The sequence below is a fragment of the Olea europaea genome, unplaced genomic scaffold (assembly GCF_002742605.1).
Source record: "Olea europaea var. sylvestris unplaced genomic scaffold, O_europaea_v1 scaffold419, whole genome shotgun sequence".
Lineage (NCBI taxonomy): Eukaryota > Viridiplantae > Streptophyta > Magnoliopsida > Lamiales > Oleaceae > Olea > Olea europaea.
The window spans coordinates 370,423-392,985 of record NW_019261692.1 but is presented as its reverse complement, the minus strand read 5'-3'; the positions used below and the strand labels follow the sequence as shown (position 1 = coordinate 392,985).

At 33.7% G+C, this 22,563-nt stretch overlaps 2 protein-coding genes across 5 annotated transcripts; both read right to left on the bottom strand.

Annotated features, from left to right (window-relative positions):
- Positions 1-956: 956 nt before the first annotated feature.
- LOC111387700 (protein PIN-LIKES 3-like) lies at positions 957-5,730 on the bottom strand. Of its 3 annotated transcripts, none has more exons than XM_023012282.1 (7): positions 5,580-5,730; positions 5,077-5,310; positions 4,510-4,572; positions 2,874-2,974; positions 2,056-2,108; positions 1,736-1,921; positions 957-1,212 (listed from the first exon to the last, which is right to left on the bottom strand). In XM_023012282.1, the coding sequence occupies exons 1-7, from the start codon at positions 5,604-5,606 to the stop codon at positions 1,088-1,090; spliced, it is 789 nt and encodes a 262-aa protein (XP_022868050.1). In that variant the 5' UTR covers positions 5,607-5,730; the 3' UTR covers positions 957-1,087. The 3 variants fall into 3 exon arrangements, with proteins under 3 accessions (XP_022868050.1, XP_022868048.1, XP_022868051.1); XM_023012280.1 differs by having other exon boundaries at positions 4,510-4,602; positions 5,580-5,728; XM_023012283.1 differs by lacking the exon at positions 4,510-4,572.
- A 4,122-nt stretch (positions 5,731-9,852) lies between these two features.
- Positions 9,853-15,303, bottom strand: LOC111387695 (serine/threonine-protein phosphatase 7-like). 2 transcript variants are annotated; one of them, XM_023012271.1, is made up of 5 exons: positions 14,513-15,302; positions 12,538-13,029; positions 11,231-11,377; positions 10,536-10,643; positions 9,853-10,227 (listed from the first exon to the last, which is right to left on the bottom strand). In XM_023012271.1, the coding sequence occupies exons 1-5, from the start codon at positions 15,071-15,073 to the stop codon at positions 10,147-10,149; spliced, it is 1,389 nt and encodes a 462-aa protein (XP_022868039.1). In that variant the 5' UTR covers positions 15,074-15,302; the 3' UTR covers positions 9,853-10,146. The 2 variants fall into 2 exon arrangements, with proteins under 2 accessions (XP_022868039.1, XP_022868041.1); XM_023012273.1 differs by lacking the exons at positions 9,853-10,227; positions 10,536-10,643; positions 11,231-11,377 and adding an exon at positions 12,166-12,315 and having other exon boundaries at positions 14,513-15,303.
- Positions 15,304-22,563: the final 7,260 nt, after the last annotated feature.

Here is a 22,563-nt window from a genome sequence, read left to right as displayed (position 1 = left end):
GTTGAATGTCAAATCACATGAATTTTTGGAAAATTCATATAATGTCATAAGGGCACTAAAGTAACCTCGAGGGTCTCCCAATGTTGAGAGCATCCAATCATTCACACCATTAATGGTGTTTATCAGACACGGTGCAAAATATGTTGTACATCTTTCCTCATCGAATCTTGACAAGTACTACAAAATAATATGTTAGGCCCCTTTTAGTTGATAATTGAGACATTAATGTCTATGTGTCAAAATGCCTACAAATTTCACATTCTCAAATTCAAAAGTAAAAAAATAAATGACATATTAAGGCTCTGTCTGGTGCAGATTATTAGCTGAAAAGAATGAATTTTTCTATCGTTGTGGCCGTAATTTTTGACTGACTCTTTCTTTGATGAGACCCGTAATTGGACTCAATGGTAAGAAAATGACTGAAAATTCATTGAAAAATCACAGTCAGGGCCTAAGGTTATTCCCTATTCGATCAATCTACAAGATCCCAAGGTAACATTAACTGTAATTTATAAACAAAATAACATTTGTGGAAAATTTGTCCTTGAAACACCCAAAAAAAAAAAAAAATCTCATTACATACTTTCTTGCAGAAATTTTGAATTTTTTCTCAACGGTTAATTAAAGAAGAAAAAATTTGGGGGGGGGGGGGGGGGGTGTTTTTTTTTTAAAAAAAAAAAAAATTTTTTAAAAAAAAAAAAAAAAAAAATTTCTATCCAAAAATAATTAGAATTCTATGTCTAAAACTTGTCCAAACTTGAAATTAGAAAACTAAATGTATTGAAATGACAAAGTGATATATTTCAAAATGGTTGTTCCCATTACCAAACCTGTTAAATTCAGCGTTACCTTTTGCAAAAATTTTACATCGAAACAGTTGAAGTCTATTAGGCACATCATTTATTTTGGTCATTGGTACGTAGGGTGAGGGGTGTGGCACAAAGTGCATACAGAGAGAGAGAGAGAGGTACTTGTGGCATAACTTGCTATAATTAACTCATGATACATTAAGTTTTGATTCAAATTCCAGAAAGAATATTTCACATCGAGGGACTTGAGCCAAGTTCTGGTATGTTTACCAGAGAATTTAAGATAAAATCCACATGTAGTAAGTTGACCATAACGTCAGCGCAATTGATGCCACGATATAATTCCAGAACATGATAACTGAGCACTCAGTCTCTCCAACTTCAAACAACTGGGTTATTGTACCTGTCCATTTTGTTGAACAACAGAGTATTGACGTTCAGAATAGAGCTAAGAAATTCAAATTTTTTAAACTTGTAATCCATTCACTTTTTACTAGTTTGCCATCTACAAACTATAGCTGATAGTTTCTACCTTGAAAGTTATGTCAAAACTGCAGACTCAAGTCTAAATGAAGACTAAGCACTGGAGCTAAAAAAATCAGGGAGACTAATGTTTTCCGTCATCAGTTACTTGTAACCAGTCTATTTCATTTCCAAGTGCAAAATTATACAGAGCAGTTTTCTTCTTACACAAGTCAAATCCTTAAGAATTATGAATGCAGCACCTCATTTTACAGAGAGCCTAAATTTGGACACAGATATATCAGAACTGAAATGAAAATGATTGGTTCCATTGTCATAATCTTTTAACAGGAATGAACCTTACTATATGATTTATAATCTGGACGTTACTCTAAAATCCATTCCCTCACTGTGAATCCTGAACAAAGCAAATCATATAAATGTTAACAAAGGTAGACTTTTACCTATGGCCATTGCTGGTGGAACTGCATACTGAAGCAGAAGAACAAAGTGATATAATGGATCTGATCCCACCATGCCAAACAATTGTGCAGCTTTAATAATCAGGACCCCAATAAGAGGCAAGAAAATAAACCTAACTACAGTGATCCCTATGATGAGCCACAAGCTCAATGTTGATCTTCTGAAACCTGAAAGGAAGTAGATCTTTGAAATATTAACACCAGAAATCAATAAAATTTCTCGTCACGTCTGGTGCGGAAAAAGAAAACTTACCTATAGCAAGTTAAAAAAATTCAAGAAAACTAGAAAAAAGTTAAGTTACCTCTAAGAAGATTCGCTCCCATTATCAAAGTCATGGATGGTATCGCTGCATCCCTGGAACGAAACAGCGAAAGTAAGTGAACCTTTTGACTTCATTTCATTTTCATGACTATCAAGACTCATGCAGTAACATGATTGCCTCGACAATAAATCCCATAAATGGGTTGCAGAGATGGAAAACTTTAGCTTGTTGCAGACAATATCTGAATTTGATTATCCCTGTTCATCAGTTTTCTTTTCTTTGTATAAGACAGAAAATGTTAAGTCTTAGGTGGACTAATTATGGTAAGAATTCATAAGGCAGATTATGGTACGTTATCTATATTTATCCTTTTTTAGCTATTTGTTAACTTAAAAATACCGTCTCTCTCTTTGAAATTCAAAGACAAAATAGTTGAATAAATTTTCTTTCCTCTTCGTATTTTTGCTTTAATTCCTTTTACTGGATAATTTAAACATTAATAGACCTATTCCTAGAAAATTTTTGAAGTAGAAGTTTAAATTCTACCCTTTCTGCAGCTGATCTTAAAATAATGAGTTTGACCGTGTTCTAATCTAAAAGCATTCTTTTCTTTTCCTCACCACTTGAGTCTCCCCAGACCAGTGGCACCAAAATAAAAAGGACCCTTTCTCTGAGTTAGCACTCATTCTTTTATCAAAATATCCATTCATCATTTTGATTGTTCAAAACTTCGACATATATTCAGTCCCAGTATGATATCTTATGAAGGAAAATGAGACATAGGTTAACAACATGCATTCCTCAATTAAGATTTCTACTAGCATCAGAACAGTAATGAATAGTAGCAGCATTCATACCCCAGCAAAGAGAGAGAATTTGCAATCACACGCAAAGGAGCATTATCACCAACCATAATACGATGAATTGGTGTGACAACTCCAATGGTAACGCCAATAATCTGCAAAAAGAAGAAACAATTAGTAAGAAACCTAGCCAAATAGTTCCAGGGAGGAGCACCTCTGTCACATAATTGTACAACTGTATAAATATGAATAGCTTTAATAACTTTTTGATTTAGATTTCTTATGTTAACAATTTTAAATGTCACACCACTTGTGATATTCACAAGTTATATTACCTGTGTCAAGTAGGTAAAATGACTTGATAAATTTCCAGGAAAAGTCCATTCAAAGGTCTAAGACGCATTACAGAACTCTGGAAGCTTATTTTTACAAGTCTGAAACTGGATTTAGACGTATCAATGATTGCTGAAGGAGATGTGGTATACCTGAACTACTTTTATGGTTTGCATAAGAATATTGTGAGCATGATTCAACTTATTTAGGACCTTAAAACTATTTTCTTAAGAAATTTTGTATTTAGATGTACAAGATGCGTTCCAGAGTTGTGGAACCTGATATCAGACTTTTGAGGCTTTAAATAGCAAAGTATAATCCATGATTGTAGATGACGGAAATTTATTGAACATGTTTGTTTACTATACACATGTCCGTGTCAGTGCAGGCCCTAAATCTGAAGCTTTCTGGTATACAAATATTCAAAAACTTTCAAATTCCGAACATAATGATTGGCTAGGACATTTTTCAGCTAATAACAAATTTTCTTGCACAAATAGCCTTATCCCAGAATTAAGGAATTTGTTTATGAGAAATACAATTTCATAGCTTGTTTGATAAGGTAGATTGTTCAGTACTTTACAATATTATGGAATAAAAGAAGCTAAAATATTGTCCAAAATAATATTCATTCTTACATAACTAGAATGCCCTCATTGGCAGCCGCAGTGTGGGGGTTCGATTCCTGAAACATGGAATTGAACTCTTTGTAGGCGCAATGTACAGGCAACTCTTATTCCTTGGCCTGTTGGGGCATATCCCGCGATTTACCTCCCTCACAAAGCTTTAGGGGCGGGACGGTGGGGACCCTCAAGGTTGGGGTTCAAGCTTTTTTTTTTTAATACTGATTTTCAGCCTTATTATAAAATCTCTTCAGAAAGGTCAATTATTTTAAATGGTCATATAGTAATCTGCACTGTGGGTGAATCTTACCATATCAGTTGGATTTGAAGGCAGTTCATTGATTGTATGAAAATATATTCTGTGCGTGTACTTGCTGAAAAGCCACACCAAATGTCTTTGCAGTCTGACATTTCCGGAAAAAGTAACATAACAAGGCCATATGATATTCCTAATACTTTAAATGACAACAAATTGAGAACATGCAGATTATAAGCAATCTTTCTCTTCTCATAAAAGTCTCTTTCGTGGGGCCAAGGGCATGAGAACGGTAAAGCCACACCAAATGTCTTGTGCATTTATTTGCTACTTTTTCTTCCAACTTCAATAATATAATATTCACGGAATGGCTAACTATTGACTAATGCAATAGAACTCTTCAACTAAAAGAGTAATATGACTATTTACTCATCATACTGGAGTGACTGCTGTAATTAAATTTAGCATTGTATAATACCGTTGCAATGGTTGGAGGTCGCAAAAGGATCGTCAGGTCAACAATTCTCAACAACTTATTCACCTGCAGATTTATCTTCTTAAATATTGTGACCTGTAAAAGGTATAAATTGATGGCATACTTACAAACTTCGTAAGAGAAATCACATTGAAATAAAAGGTAAACAGAAGTTGTTGATTTCTTAAATATACATGAATGTTCTCCCAAAGTTATCATGTATAGGGTTGCCACGTGTGTCTAGCAAGGAGTTAGAAAAATGAGACTTTCTCATTTACTTGTTTAGTCCTGGAGTTAGAAAAATGAGACTTTCTCCTTTACTTGTCTAGTACTTTGATGTACGACGTAAGAAATTTCCTCTTCCTATGTTTCTCTTAGTACCAAACAAAAAAGTCATACATTCTAACAAATGTTCCAACTTTGAGTTTGTAAAACATATTAAAATGATTCCTCTATTAAGAGGTTGTTTGCTAACTAAAGAAGAATGCATATTAGAAAAATCCACATTGCCTACATTTCATGTAAAGTGTGATAAACATAATAAAGGAAAAGAAGAAAGACAAAGAGAACCTTAGTTTTGTCCTCAGAGCTTCCAAGAAGCAGCTCAACTGGAGCTTCTTGGATCTCATAGCATGGAATACTCTTCGATAATAGAGCTTCTCTACTGCTGTCTGGGAATATTTCTGAGCTTTTATCACACTGATGTTCATCAATTGTTGAGTTTATCTTCGTGCCAACGTCATCCTTACTCCCGTATGCTCTTATTATGTTATAAACATACGACCAAACAAAAACAGCCCCAATCTACAAGAAGACAAGGCAAAAAGAAAGTAACACAAGATAGAAGGAAAACGAAAAATTATTAAACTAATTTTCCGTGTTGTCAGGAACTGTATAGAGATAGAAAAGAAATTATTTATACAGTTTGAAGCTCTCATACAATGCAATTTAGGACCGGTGTTAATTATATAGATGCTAGATAGAGAATATGTGAAGATACTAGCACAAGCATCTATGTGGTGAAACTAAGCTCATTTATGCCAGTACGTAGAGTAATAAATTATGTACATTACCGACATAGAGAGGGATACATAAGTCATTCCATTTATAGAGCAAGTAGATGAATCTCCAAATGGATTATTTTTTTCTTCACAGGTTGCTGGGATGATAATAACCGGCAAGTTTCCCAAATTACCTGTTCAGGCCAAAGAGCCACAAACTAAGTGATAAATTCAAGAAACATCAAGAACAGTTAGGGTCAATATGGAGATCCTGATTCAAATCAGAATTAGATTTACACCTGCAAGTCACAACGGGAATAATTTTATGAATTTGGCGAAATGAAACCGAGTTTCAATTCTATAATTTCCTCTATCATTAGAGGCCAATTCCTACAAATGAAAGCTCTAATAGAATTAGGATTTATGAATTATGACTTAAAGGTTGCAGCACCTAGAGATGGCCATAAACTGCAAATGCCTTGTTCAAAATTCTAAGATATTCTAAGATACTTAATGAATTATGATCATTGTATGAATTTACGGGGAAGGCCTTTAATAAATTTTCATGTCTACACCTTATTGTCAAGTACTCTGACCCATAAAATATTATTCTACACAGTACTCAGCATGGCAGTGGAAGAGATTTTAGCTTCTTTTTCTTCCTTAATACTATTCAACACCGTATAATCTACCCTACTGAACAAGCAATACCCAAAGTGCTTTTTTCAAACAATCATTGACAAGTTGAAGTTTCTTATGAAGGAAAGTTTGCGTTGCTGTCCTTTTGGATTGTTTTATCCTTTCAATATATAAACAACACCTATTTTTGTATAAAAACAGAGTATGTGGTCAACCATTAAGTCATAGCTACCATATAGCTTTACAAATTCCATAACAATCCCCTCTCCCCCTGCCTCCCTGGAAGGAAAATAAGAGAGGACATAATATTATCGTTACTTTACTATTATTGTTTCACAGAATTTACAATTCCAAAAGCACCCTGCAATATGTTCAAGGAAAAGAAGAGCAACACTTCAAGAGCAGGAATTGTGACAACAGCCAGTGTATAAGGTGGATGATAAGAACAGATAGTGTAACTGGTGTAAATTTAATTTAATCAGAGTTCATTTGTGAACATAGTTTGTGGAATTCTGACTATATGTAATGATATGAACATATTATTGGAACATAGTATCACAAATGTGTGGTGAACAACAAGGTCCTGAAAGCACGTCAGCACGTCAACCTTGAAATGACAGAGAAAATAAGCAATCATGTAACTGAAGCCAAGCCTCTGTATTTTAATATTATCATAGGTAGAAGAAGCACATGAGACAACAGAATATGCCAAGCCGCACTGCAAGACTTTTACTGTGACATCGACCCCCGACCCAATGGAGAATGCTTGTTGGAATGGGAAATTTGGATAGATTTGTCTCTACCATTAAGCGCCAATTCAAGACCCCTTTTTTTCTTCTTCTTCTTTTGTTTGCTTGCCCATCTGTAATTTTCGTAATTACCATTATCTTGTTTCTGTGGTGAACAACAAGGTCCTGAAAGCACGTCAGCACGTCAACCTTGAAATGACAGAGAAAATAAGCAATCATGTAACTGAAGCCAAGCCTCTGTATTTTAATATTATCACAAGGTAGAAGAAGCACATGAGACAACAGAATATGCCAAGCCGCACTGCAAGACTTTTACTGTGACATCGACCCCCGACCCAATGGAGAATGCTTGTTGGAATGGGAAATTTGGATAGATTTGTCTCTACCATTAAGCGCCAATTCAAGACCCCTTTTTTTCTTCTTCTTCTTTTGTTTGCTTGCCCATCTGTAATTTTCGTAATTACCATTATCTTGTTTCAGAAACGTAACAAATAATATTACAATTTTTTGAACAAATTATACTTTTAAGAAGTAAAATAGAATAATAGAAAAGGAGAGAGATTGTCGATTTTGATAGTTGCAGGAAAATAATTTTATATATAATCTGCATCTGTACCCCTTCGGAGTCTGAGGGGAGCAGAAAAGAACGGTGTTGTCATCAAATCAAAAAAATGGCAAGCTAGAAGAAGAACTATTAATTAAATAATTACAGACAACAGTGTGATCTGTCGAAGTAACATTATTTATCATTATTGATACTAAAATATTGAATGCTTCTACACGTACAAAAAGAATTTTGACAGAATATATACAGACAACTCACAATTCTGAGACCCACACATTTTTGACATTTTTTATATAGCATGAGACCCACACACTTGTCTCTATTAGGGTGGAATTCAATGAAATAAATTTTATACAACCAATTTTTTCCTAAAATATTAGTGTACATTGCACTAATGTGGCATGAAATGGAGGATATAACTAAATGAATACATTTCAATGATCTTATAACATAGCGCTGCCTAAATTGATATTCTAACACCAATCTATTGCTAACAATACCATCTGAACTCAACTTCAAGAACCAAAAAATTGCAACAATTCTTTTTCAAAGCAATTATAACTGACAAGCCGATGCCAAAACATTGTTAGCCCCTGTGTAGGAGTAATTTTTATCACATCTTAACAACTTTTTTTACCGTTGGCAAGTGCACATGGATCCCATTGCTATCGCCATTGTTGACTACCTTAAAAATAAATTATCAAAAAACCCCCACTTTCAAGAAGAATGAATTAAGGCCCTATTTGATATGCCCTTATTTTTCATGGAAAATGAAAATTAAATTCCATTTCCCACTTTTTGACATGTTTGATGGTAGAATTTTTCAATGGAAATAGTCTTCCCCAAACTCTTGCTACATCAGCTTCTTCTAGCTTTTTGAATGGTGGGAATTGTTTTTCCAGGTTTTTGTTTTTTTTTTGTTTTTTAAACAATTGAAACAAATTCTAGGAATTCTAATTCAAGATGCATTTTGAGAGGGGCAGACATAAAAATATTTAGTTAGGAGGATACAATCAAACTCGCTACAAATCAAATACTTTGTTTTTAATTTTTGAATGATTTATACTTGATGCGAAAAAATGTAGATTTACATTTAAAAAATTTTTATTAATTAATATTTTATTCATCATTTTCATCCATTTGATTTCGAACAGTCATTTTATTAATATTTTACTCATCACAAAAAAATTCATATTTACATTTAAAAAATTTATAGTGTATTTAATACAAACAATCAATTTAAGAAAAAACATATAACTAATATTAAATCAAATTAATACAATTCATTAAGCCCTTGTTTGAGCCCCATTTTTTTTTTTATCAAAATACATTTTTCAACAATAATTTGATATCATTTCAACCACATATTTTTCAATAGAATAATATTACACGCAAACCCATATCATTACTTTTTAACCACACATTCTCCATCATAACACTATTTCAAAATTCATTTTTCTAGAAAAATGTAGCTCAAACAACCCCTAAATATAAATTAAATTGGATATAATCAATTTAGACACATTTCATGTATACAAATATGAAAGGAGAAAATACAAATTTATATTCTAATTAATTGAAAAGTGAAAAATTGTATTAGATATGATAATTTGTAGAAAAATTAGAAAGGTTAAAATTTTGGTAAAGGGGTTAAAATCAAATTTTTATTAAATTTTGATAAAAGTTAAAGGATTCCATGAAATATGTTATTAAAATTAATTATTAACTTTTATTTAGATTAAAATTTAGATTTCAATCGATACCAAACAAAATTCATCCCACCCGCATAAATAAATAAATAAAGTTGAGAGGTCACGTGACCCCTTAGGACCCCTTGATTCCGCCTCTGCATCTAAGTACAAAATGAAGCATACAATAAAAAATGCAAAGCATCACATTCATTCATGTGATTTTTTTGCCAGTAATGCTATAGAAAAAGGGTCAAAAACAAGGTAAAAAAATAGGATGGACACGTTTCGAAACATGATTGAACACTTTAAAAAAAAATTTAAAAATCCAACCAGCCAATTTCTGTCAAATCAATCTGTCCTCTGATTTCCTTTTTTTTTTTAGCCTGTCTGACTGACTTTATTCTTATTTTGCCACACTACTATTCTCGATAGTTTGGGGACTCTAGAAATCGATAATACTTCCATTCAGGGAATGCCTTTAATGCCACAACTGAACCGGAGACATTATGCAACCCTCAACAAGACCAATATAAACCATGGAAAATCTACACCAACCCAATGAAAACAGAAATTGGAGCAATAACTTCTGAGACATGCTACAAAAACAAGGTCAAATACAAGGGACAGCGTGTCAAAGCATGAATAGGTAGTTTGAAAAAAACAAAAAACAAAACACCTTACCAAATGCTGCCAACTCAGTCTGTCCAGACTTTCCCAATTTTTAACCCAATTCAACCATATTTCCCATAACTTCAAGTAGTTTTGTGTAATCAATATCTTGCGATATAATGTACAATTAATTAAAAAACACGAAAACTGCCCTGATCAGAACTTCCCATGTGAAAAAAAAATCAACAATGGGAAAGGGCTATCACAGAGAATAAAAGAAGCCCTCCATAATATTGTATAGATTAATACACGCACCAAAACAGATACAAGACTTCAGTTAAATAAATAGTATAAAGTGCCTGCTTAGAACAGCATTGCAACTTCCATCATGAATCCGGCACCATCGACACCAAGTCCAATTCTTCATCGGAATCAATTACATCTTCAAAATCATAATAAGGATTTACCTGCCATGAATGTTTAACATCATGTTTTTACTCAGATACGATTATTTCTATTGATCTAGAAATATTAATTTAACTTTAAACGGTAAATTTTTATATTGCTTTCACAACTACAATCCATGAATCAAGTAACCTGTATGTCTTCAACCAAAAAGACAAGGAAATGAAACTAATATCAAACATGTTGCTATCCCCTAAGAAAGCCAAAGAGCCTCCAACCACATATTTTTTAATGTGACGTGTAACTTAGTTTAATATAAGATTTTGAGATTTCTGTTTTACATATTGTTAGGTCAAGTAGGATATATCACCTTTGGTCTTGGAGTAACGGCTTCAAAGCTATGAAAAATTGGGGAGTCAAAGTCTGGGGGTTCCAAAACAACATATGCTCCTTTGTTTCCGTACCTCTCTTCTGTTGCCTGCAATGCTCACAATAAGTCCAATACTTATCAAATTTTTGTTCTCTCCTCTCTCTCTCTCTCTCTCTCTCTCTCTCGCTGAGAAATAGCAATTAAAACAGCACAGTTTTGCAAATAGGATCCTGTTTGATACCCATTTTTTTGCAAAAAATGCATTTTGGAATAATGATTGGATGGAGAATGTGTGGTTAAAAAATAAGGAAAAGTTTTGGGTTTCCGTGTAATATAATTTTATTGAGGAATTTGTGGTTGAAAAGAGAGAAAAATGTATTTTGAGAAAAATGGGAATCAATCAAGGCCCAAGTATAATTTCAATATTATGCACAGAGTTTAAAGCTACCTGAAACTGTGGATAATCTGGGGCGCTAAATAGTGTGATGAGTTTCCCAGACTCTACAATATGATCTATAGTATATCCTACATCCATTCCTCCAAGATCAGGCCGCTTGAAAGTTTTGGGTTTCCGTGTAATATAATTTTATTGAGGAATTTGTGGTTGAAAAGAGAGAAAAATGTATTTTGAGAAAAATGGGAATCAATCAAGGCCCAAGTATAATTTCAATATTATGCACAGAGTTTAAAGCTACCTGAAACTGTGGATAATCTGGGGCGCTAAATAGTGTGATGAGTTTCCCAGACTCTACAATATGATCTATAGTATATCCTACATCCATTCCTCCAAGATCAGGCCGCTTGTCCCTTGCATCAGGACCTTCATGCGACCTAATGATCAACTGAGGTAACCAGAAATAAAAGTTTAAGCTATCATATCAATTTCAACAAGTGTGTGTGTGTTAGACAGACAGAACAAATTCAAATCAAATCAAATTTCATTTATCAAGCAATCGAAAGGGAAAAATTTACAGTTTTAGCTTGAGGCAATATTTAAGATTTATCATGCCCTTATCCAGGTCGAGTATCACTTAAATTATAATTCAAGCTCAGACAGTATCCATCGGTGAGTTAAACCGATGCGCGGGGCTTCATCCTTAATGAAAAATCCTCTATGTAAAGACAATTTAAGGCAAGTTTCTACATGCTCTTTAAAATAATTGAGGTAGAAGGGTGAGAAGCATTCCAAAGGGACCCTACATATATCCTTCCTTGCTTTTCTCTTCTATTCCACCCCCAGCAGTTATTTCAGAGAGGAAGGATAAGGGTTATGGAAAAGAAGGGAGGATCAGGATTTTTTACAAGAGCTGTCTGCAAGGATTTGGTCTCATATAAACTAGCTGTACCACGAAAGAGGATACAACAATTAAAAATTGGAAACTGCAACTTTAAGTCTTTATTTTCCATAACATCCTATATGATGATGTGATGGAGAATTAACAGGAATATTATTGTTAGTTTCCAGATTTAAATGCGTATTATAGGAAATGTTATTATAGTTTGATTTAATACCTTTTATAGTATTTTCTTACATGGTATAGGCCTTTTGAAACACTATTTATAGGGATCTAATGATACGTAATTAGAAACCTTTGAATGAATGAATAATTGATATTTTCCTACCCCAATTCTCTCGTCTCTTCCCTTCCGTCTGTCTAACTCTCCTCCCCTTGTTACCTCCCTCATTCTATCTCCCTCCTTTCTCTTCCTCCACTCTTCCCTTTCCCCTTATCGTATAATTCTCTTCTTGGATCCTACGTCATGATGTTGCGAACAGCATCTGGAGGAAAGAGGCCATCATTAAAACCGAACAGTTAGGAGCATCAATAAACTGCAGTAAAATACAGTAGATATTGAGTTGCATTTTCCTCACAACTTAAGCTAGTTCTATCATACCTTCTAATTTAAGTTGACAAAGAAAAGAAGGATAGGAAGGCCTGGCAAAAGCAATATGACATGGCATACAAAATGAGAGAGATCATCAAGGATAGAATGTCTTCACCTTTAAATTAAACTTCTTCAAAAATTCTTCAGTACAATCTGGACCCCATAATAAACCAATGCCCCTCTCTTTATTTGGGGAAAGACCAGGGATCATTGATGGATCTGACCAAAGGACATCACCAGGAATCAAATTTGAACCTTCCCAAGGAGGATCAAGGACAGATCTCCTAGCCTTGGCCAACTCATCCAGGCAACCAAGAGTTAAAGCATTGGCTTCAGGGTTATGAACTACTTTACGATTCTTCCTTTTAGCCCTTTTTGAAGGGGTGACAACTGTGCCACGAAAAAGCCCACCATGTGCAGTATAAACACGCCCAGCTATAATGGAAGCAAGAGGTAGTCCTTCAAAACAGCCTAAACACTTTCTGTAGACATGTTTTCCTCTATCTCCATACTTGGTCAAGACTTCTTTCTCAAATCCATAAACAGAAGTACAATATTTTGACTCGTGATTTCCACGAAGCAAATATACCTTGTGAGGCATAAGAACCTACAAAATATGCATTTCCATTATAGTATAGTTACATTCCAAACATTTATTTCTGAATGTGTATTTAAACTGTGTGATAAAGTAGATTATCTGACCATATGGACACAATCTTGTGGTAAGAGCGGAGGACCATAATTCTGAATTGAAATCTAATAAATATCAAGATTATAATTAAAACCTTGTAAAATAACACATGAATAGAGACCATCCTCATCAGGACTACTGTGGTACCAGAAAATGTAGTTCAATGTTCTGGGATTCGAAAGTAACAAAGTTATGGTTAATTCAATGAGCAGCACTGTAAGTAGGCTTTGTTAATTTTGAGGTTTTGAAACTAGTGAAAAACAATGGAAAAAGGAAAAGAACAAGAAGAAGCATCATCAAAAATTCCCATGAGTTCAAAGCTTTGTACCTACTTCGTAGTAAGACGTGTACTAAAGAAGATTACAATCATATCCATAGGCTCCAAAAGATCTTTTTATCCAATTGGTACATGGCACCTTTCCCTGGCCCCCAAAAACTAACCATACTGACTATAACATAATTTTGAACTATCTGGAAAAATCAAAAAGGTAGGTAGAAGTAAATAAAGAATAATTCTGGAAGACCCTGCTGATTGCAGGATTTCAAGAAAATGGAAATTAAAGACATGCCTCTAACTCATAAATAAATGAAAGTATATTAAAAAACTGAGGCACCTCTAAAATACCAAAAAATGACTAGAAGAAGAAACAAAATGCATTGGCAACTGGAACATTTCACTTTCCATGAAGTCCGTCTATATCTGTTCATCTTTAGACATAAATAAGCTCTCATTCATAAATGCAATGCCAGAAGAAGATATACATTAGAAATAACATGCCCTAGGATGGACGCAAAAGACTAACTTTTTAGTTGAAATAGTTGTAGATGGAACCAAATGTCACTAAAGGATTCATAGAACCAACCCCCAGTTCAATAGAGCAAGGCTTAACTGCTTGTTCTTGTTGTTGTTTTGTTATGTTTTCCAACTGGGGTCAAGCACAACCACAGCTCCAACCATGCTCTGGCATTTGTCAGGCATATCAAAATGTGTCCAAAAAAACTAAAATAGTATTTGGCATTTACAGCAATCTTGCTCTCTAGAACTGTGCAGTAGCAGCGTGGTTTTCTCAACAGGGAGAAGAGATAGATCCTGACAAGTCAACTTAATTTTTATTTTACCATTTAATGCAAACCTCAGTTTTTACAGTAAGTCACATAATTGAAACAAGCACTATTACCAAATGTATTTAATGGAAGTAAAGGAAACATAATTCAAATTCAGCTAACAATTTTGAACTAAAGCATCCATAATCTTCATCCACGCAACAAATTTTTATTTTTACTTAAAGAAGCAGAAAAGATCAAATTCGAACCACTATCTTACACTCCAAAAGGGAAGTTATTTAGATCAAAACCAGATGATAATTACAGATACTGAAATAAAGCTTATAGCTTTTACCTTCCACGCCAGTAACAGTAGAAAGACCTCAAGACCCCAAGCACCTCTGTCCACATAGTCTCCATTGAACACAAAAAACCGATCCTCATCCGGGTATCCAGCGTTCTTAAACAAAAACAGAACATCATGCAACTGGCCGTGCACGTCACCAACTACTACAACTCGGGAATCAGAACCCAAACCGGATTCTGAATCAATTTTCACACAATTAAGCTCCTTATGCAAAATCTTGGACGCCGTAAGCACGAGTTGATCAAAGACCTCGACCGAAAGCACAGAGGCAAACTCGGAAGGCGGCAGGGACTTGGAGGCCCAGTCGAAAGCCTGCATCAGGTTAGTGACCCAAGATAAGGTTAGTACTCCGTCCGGTGGCCATGTGAGGGGGATCTGAGGCGGTAGGGACTGCGTCGGGGAAGGCGGCTTGGAGTCAGATGAGCTGGAGCCCGAGGCCACGGAGGTGGTGGTGGAGAAGAAATCTTCATCCGAAAATGGCGGAGCCGGCGGCGAGGACAGGAGGGGAGCAGATTTATTGGGGTTTGGGGAATCGGATCGTGGAAGCATAATTGAATGTTTTAATTTTCCTCAACAAGAATTCATATTTGACAATAATGTGATCCGTTTAATTGAGGAAAGAAATCCGCGGAGAAGGAGGATAATTTTCCCAGCATAAGGATTTACCTGCCAAATAATTTCGAAGGTCGCCCACTGAGAAGGTGCAATTACAGGTAAGCACTCACAGGCGCTGCACAGCCAAGTTTGAAATCCATTTTTTTCAGTCAAAATAAAATGAGTAGTGCTTGAGCATTTACATTGGAGAGTCCGTAATCTTACGTGATACACTATTATTTGTCTGTTTAAAATATAATTAATTTTTGAATAATGTTATTTGTAGTCGCTCAATGCGACAGTCGTCTTACGTGATATATACATGACAGGTAGTTATTTGATGCATTAATGAATAAAAAACCTACCACATTAATGCATCAAATAATCATCTGTCATGTGTATGTCACGTAGGGCGACTATTGCAATGAGCGATTACGAATAGCATTACTCTTAACTTTTTCAACTAATATTTTCCCTCCACATCACATTATGTCATTTTTTATGTACATTTATTATGTACACTCGACAATATCTTGTCTTGCACCTTAAGCCCTGTTTGTCATCTATTATTTGATAAATCAGAAAGTTTTGAATAGTATATGTTAGAGAATGAATGATTAAAAAGTAAAGAAACTTTATTATTTTATGTGTAAAATATTTTACTACATGAATAGCAAATTATTTAAAATTTTAAAGGCCGTCAAATAGGCCCTAAATTTTTATGAAGTATATAAAACTTCATATAACTGTTCAGCTAAGGTGTGAGATTGCAATCTTCAATTATAAAGTTCATGTAAGCATATAGAGTATTTTGTAATTACCTCATCAGACTTATCGAGCTTTCCATTAGATGTCTGATAATTTAAACGGATCGTGAACTCCATTAGTTTTTTATGAAAATATAAGTCGTCTAACTATACTTGAGGAAGCAAGCATATCTTAAAATATTTGAAAACACTAAATTATTTGCTTGACGGTTAATTTTAAAATTGATACTAGTATTTTGAAATAATTTATAATTATTTGTTGAATTAGAAAATATCATTACACAATAAATAAATACAACCTGGTGTCATTGAGAATGGTAATTGACACAAAACGTCTCTACATTTTAAGTTTATTGTGGAAAACATTATTACCTTTCATTTTTTGGTATTTTCGCCCATACCTTCCATATTTCTTTGTGTTGAACGTCATTTTTCATCTATTTTTGACAAATTTACCTTCCTATACAAATAAAACAAAAGAAAAAATAGAGAAATAATTGCAACCATGGTCCCAAATTTTCAAAAAAAAATGGGGACACTCTCTTCAAAAGGTATAGGCACGCTCTTCTTTTTGTTTATACCTTTTCAAAGAATCTTCATGTGCAAACCCTTTACTTCAGTGTTGAGTTAAGTAACAAGAAGAATTTCTATCAAAGAATCTTCCCAAAAGAATGGTGTCGCTGAAAGCAAGGAGCATGCCACCATCAGTAGGTTTAGGCGCTACAGTTTGGGTAGAAATAGCAGCAGGGAGTGCCTATACTCTTCTTCATTGAAATCAGTTCTCGAATTCAACCATCAACAGTTGACCGTTCTTGGAGTGGCACATGATATTAGGGAGTCCCTGCCTTATTGGGTTGTAAGTTCTTGACCATTCTTCAACCAACCAAACTGTTTAGTCCCTACCTTATTCGGTTGTAAGTTCTGTCATTTCCCCTCTATAAAGAACTGGGATTATATCTATAGTAAAACAATTTTACTAAGGGAGGTACATCGAAGCCGAGTGTTCCGCAGCGACAAGAAGTATCGCAATTGATGGTGAAGCCAATGTAAAAGTGGTTGCGTGGTTGCAATTTGTAATTTTTTGAAAATTTGTAACTCATTTGTAATTTTTTAAATATTTGGGACCATGATTGCAATTAGTTCTCTATTTTTTTTTTTAATTTTGTTTTATTTCTATAAGAGAGTAAAATTGTCAAAAATGAATGAAAATGACGTTCAGCGCAAAGAAGGTAGAAAGTATGAGCGAAAATGCCAAAAAATGAAAGGTATGAACATTTTTCATAATTAATTTGAAAAGTATGGACGTTTTGTGTCAATTACCCCATTATGAAAACGTCTTTATTGTCAAATAGCATATACACCCAACAATATCCTTAATTTAGGCTTCATTTTTTCCGATATTTTTTTTTTCCATCCTCGTTTTTTAACAACCAAATGAGGTGCTAAGGTGTATAATATTCCAGTTTGTTTAGACAATATAGGAAGTTAATTAAATGCATTTAATATAAAACAAAAATAGAGAGTGGATAGCAAAATCTACTCTTACAAATGTACTACTTTATCGAATTCTTTAAAGTTGCCTTATTCGTAGAGGTGGATCCAGCATGGGTGGATTTATTAAATATTAATATATATGTTGTTATGTAAGAAAAATTCTAAACGAATAGGGCCTGATGATAGGCTGTGTTGAAAGGGGCTGAGACTGAGATGGCCTGAGCCCCTAATTTGAATTTCAAAAACTTCAGATCAAGGGCTGAGGCTGAGGCTGAGGCTGAGCCACCTAAACTCTCGTCAGTGTAGAAGAGCTCATTGTGTAAAGATTAGTCAGTATGGTTTGCAAATCTTGTGCATATTTGTTCACTCTTCCATGCAATGATACGCGTGTTCGATTCCTTTCGATAACATTCCCACTTTTTTGTTTAATTGTTTAATACAATAAAAAATGACTAAACAATTATATATTATTAGTTTTCATTTTCAAAATAATTTCTTTAAAAACTTTATTTACTCAAATTATTATTTCATAATATATATTCTTTTGTTGTTAGGTTTTATCAATTTATTTTATAAAATTCAAATTTGGACAATCTAAGTGATGTTTTTGTTTTTTTAAGAGTTCGAAAAATATGTTTTCTTTTGAGATTAAAAATTATTCTAATTCTACAAATCATTATTTTCAAAATTTTGAATAACATTTGCCTAAGCCCAAAGCTTGTCTTTATCGTTTAATCATGCTTTACGTATGAACTTCATCGATTTTGAAACTTGATCGTGCATATATGATTGCAAAATGTATTTTTTTTCCTCATTGTTTTGGGTTGTATTGGATTACATATTTAAAGGTATATGACTTTTAAGTTTTAGTTTTTGTTCTTGAAATAATTTCTTTAAAAATTTTATTGACTAAAATTATTACTTCATAATATATATCATGTATGTACTTTTATTGTTAGGTTTTATCAATTTATTTTATAAAATTTAAATTTGGACAATTTAAGTGTTGCTTTTTATTATTTTAAGAGTTTGAAAAACATTTTTTCTTTTGAGATTAAAAATTATCCTAATTTTAAAAATCATTATTTTCAAAATTTTACATAACTTTCGCCTAAACTTGGAGCTTGTCTTTACTGTTTAATCATGCTTTACGTATAAATTTCATCTTATCTTTCTTAAGTTCATAAAAATATTTAAACTTGATCGTGCATATATGATTGCAAAATTTGTTTTGGGTTGTCTTGGATTAAATTTTTGAATGTATATGACTTTTACGTTTTAGTATATTTATACATTGATTGAATATTTTTTAATATTAATTAATTAAATATTAATAAACAATTTTATTATTGTAACCGACAACGGTCAACAGCCACCCTAGCTAACACAATATTCTGGATCCACCACTGCTTAGTGGTGGCAATGGGCCGAGCTAGTGCTCAACTCACGCTCGTGGGGAGTCGAGCTTGTGGCTCGTTTTCAACGAGCCGAGCTTGGGCTTAGCTCGTTGAATTTGGGCGAGCTCGACTCGACCCACGAGCTCATGGCTCATCTGAGCTCGTGGGCCGAGCCGAGTTTTGGCTCGTGGGCTCGTCCCTTTTTTTTTAAAGAGAAAAACACAAATAAATGAAATAATGTAATGAAAACACTTTTAGAAAAAATAAAAAGTGTTAAAAAATATAAATAATTTAATTAAGACACTTTTTTATTTTTTTTATTTATATCATATTGTAATATTTTTTATAAAGTATAAAATATTTATACAATGAAGAATTATTTTTTAAAATACATTTACAAAAAATATTTTTTTTAATTTCTTTTTAAAGTAAATAAAATGTAAACCCTCTTTTTTTATCCGAGCTTGTAACTGACTACATCAATTTTAAGTAGGCGAAGTTAAAAATTGTATACGAACAACTTGTTGTAACGTGTACAATTTTTCAAAGAAAATTAAATTTAACGATTAAAAAATAATGAAATTTTGATTAATATAATTAAATTAAATATCACTTACCTGACGACACGCAATTTCAGCGTATTTATCTTGTAGTCGAAAATGAGCGTCCTGCCAATCCTTCACGCACATTAACGCTTTCAAAACATCTTCTTTCAGTTAGCTCCTGACATCGATCAAAACCCTTTTACTTGCACTAAAAGCAGACTCTGAAACAACAGTACTAACCGGAGGTGTCAGCAGATCTTTCACAATTGCAAAAATAATTGGCCAAAGTCTTTCATACTTTCACTAGAATTCAATTACTTCTTCTGAACTTTTTTTAATTGTTCTGTCTGTTGGTATATTATGATTGGAGTAATCAATTAATTCGGGAGGCGTTGCATTTTGAGTTTCGATCGATATTTGATGAGATGCAAATGTAGACGACATGGCATTAGATGAACACTTTGCAGTTGCATCATATTTAAATGTATTAATGTCTTAAAATAAATTCATTATTTTGACATCATCTTCTTCAATTTCAGCAGAAGGAGTATGCGCAAAGGGTACCTGACTAAGATTCGCACCCATTCTTTCCACATATAAATCATACATTCCACATAATATTTGCTCTAAATTCTTATAGGTGATAGGTGTATCAAGTATTAAAACTTTATTGATTTGATCAATTACGTATTTAGTTCCCGAAATATTATATCGGGGGTCCATTGCGCATACTAAAAAAAATAATATAGGCAGTCTTCCCAATATTTTCTAAACTTTAAATTCATAGCAATTATAATTTCACTAAAGGCAGGATCATTTTTATATTTATGGAATGTTCTTGCAATTTTATAAAGGCGTTCAATCACCATACAACTTGTGGGATAATAAACGCCGGATAAAATCTTTGTGATCTCATAAAAAGATGTCAAAAATCGTTTAACTTTCAAAGCTAAAATCCAATCGGATTCATTTAACATACCATCGTCATCACTTCTAACGTGTCTATTATTATAAAAGTCAGTTATTAAATTTTTGAAACATTCACATGATTTTAATAGCAAGTAAGTAGAGTTCCATCTATGGCCTATGTCGCTAACAAATGTTTTAGTAGTCGTCATCCCTAATTCGGCACAAAAATCTTCAAATGCTTGTTTTCTACTAGGAGAGATCGTAATATATACTAATGCATTCCTAATCATTTGAAGTTCATCCTTTTTATGTTTTAAACCCTCTTGCACAATTAAATTTAAAATATGACACACACAACAAATATGGAACAAATACCCATCAAAATCAGATTGAAGTGTCATGCACAATTTATCGAGGACTACCTTATTAACACTAGCATTATCAAAAGTAAAAGATCGAATTTTAGTCTCACAATTATATTCTCAAACAATACTGATAATAACATTATATATATTATTAATATTGTGAGGAAACTCAATAATTCTAAAAACAATAATTTTCTTATGCATACATCAAAGTGGGTCTATATAATGTACAGTTGCAGCTATATATACTCTTTTATTAACTCCTTCCCATATATCAGAAATTAAAGATATAACATCCCCATATTATTGCAAATCCATAATTAATTGTTGTTTTGAATTATTGAAATATTGTATTGTATCGACATGAAGAGTGTTTCGACTTACCTCAACGTATCTCGGTTGCAGATATTCTTTCACAAATGAGACGAAGTGTTGGTTGTCTGCAATAGTCAGAGGCAACTCAGTAGCGGCAACAAATTTCACCATTCCGGTTCGAGTATTGTCCTCCGAATATACCAACGTGGATAGGGGTGAAGTCGTAGAACCGGCGCCTGGACTGCCAAATTGCAATTGTGTTTGACCAGTTGGAAGAAGTTCATGTCTGGCCGCACATACTTTGTAGTGGCGGTTGAGATGGGTGGTACCAATTCCTTTTTGACATGTCAATCTTTGTTGGCAGTATTTACATATTACTTTAAATTTTGCAAGACCATCGACAACTTTTCCCGTTGAAATCAACTTAAAGTGATCCCAACATTTTACTTGTTTTTTGCCCTTTCGCTTTCTCCTCGCATCTGGGATATTTAATTCGGCATCTTTATCCTCATGTTCCGCTTCAAAAACGTTAATATCATTCAAATTAATTGGATTGTGGCTTCCCTGATCGTGAATGTGAACATCTTCAAGCATGAGTATGTCATTTAGACCGGCAAATTCATTTGAAAATTAACTTTGTGGCGTCCTAGGCGATTCGTCATGATGTGACCCACATCCCGTATCGAATAAACTCCCAACAAATGAGCGTTGGTCCATTTGTTTGATTGTTTATAATGAAATTCAAATATAATAACTAGACAAATATAAATGTAGTGAGATTGTGAGAATTGAGAATTGGATGAATTGAAATTGTAACTAATAAACTGTAAAAATTAAATTGATATTGTATATTTTGCAGCACAAGAAAGTAAAAACTCGATAATTGATATAATAAAAGAGAGTTGGAGTAGATTGAGTAATTGATATGAAAAAAAACAAAGGGAGGTTAAGGGGTATTTATAGTAGAAGGGGGACAAAAAATAAAATAAAAATTTCAGTGACCATTGGAGCGGTCACTAAAAAAATGCAGTGACCAAACGGTCACTTTCTTTTGCGAGCCACGAGCCGAGCGGGCTCCGCTCGCCTCCCGGTGAGGCCCGCTCAGCTCGCGTTCGAGCTCGTGATTTTACGAGCCCAAGCCGCCCACGAGCCCTATTTTGACAAGTCGAACCGCTCGTCGACTGGACGGCTCGGCTCTTTTGACATCCCTACCACTGCTTACTCGTTGGATCCAAAATAAGTTCCTAATTCAAGTATTGCATCTACATCCATCATATAAAAGAAACTTGAATTCTTTGCTTGCATTCGAACTTGTTTTAGCATCTATAGCATCAAGTCTTAACTTCTTCTTTTTATCAATGTAATTTTTACAATCTTTTGTTTCAAAAAGGGTATATTATCATGACCTCATCTACTAATGCATATGATTGATAATTTTTTCCCACATTAATCCCACCTCGGTCATTCAATTCAAGTTTTCTTTGAACACCAATACTAATAATCAGTTGCATGAATAAAATCGTGATATTTGTAGACTTATATCATGATTGTGCTCAAGTGTAATAGAAATTGTCTTACGCTTTCTATATCTAAATACAGAAGCCTGAACTTTAGGTTTGCACCAACCTCCCCCCTCCCCCCCGCCCCAAAAAA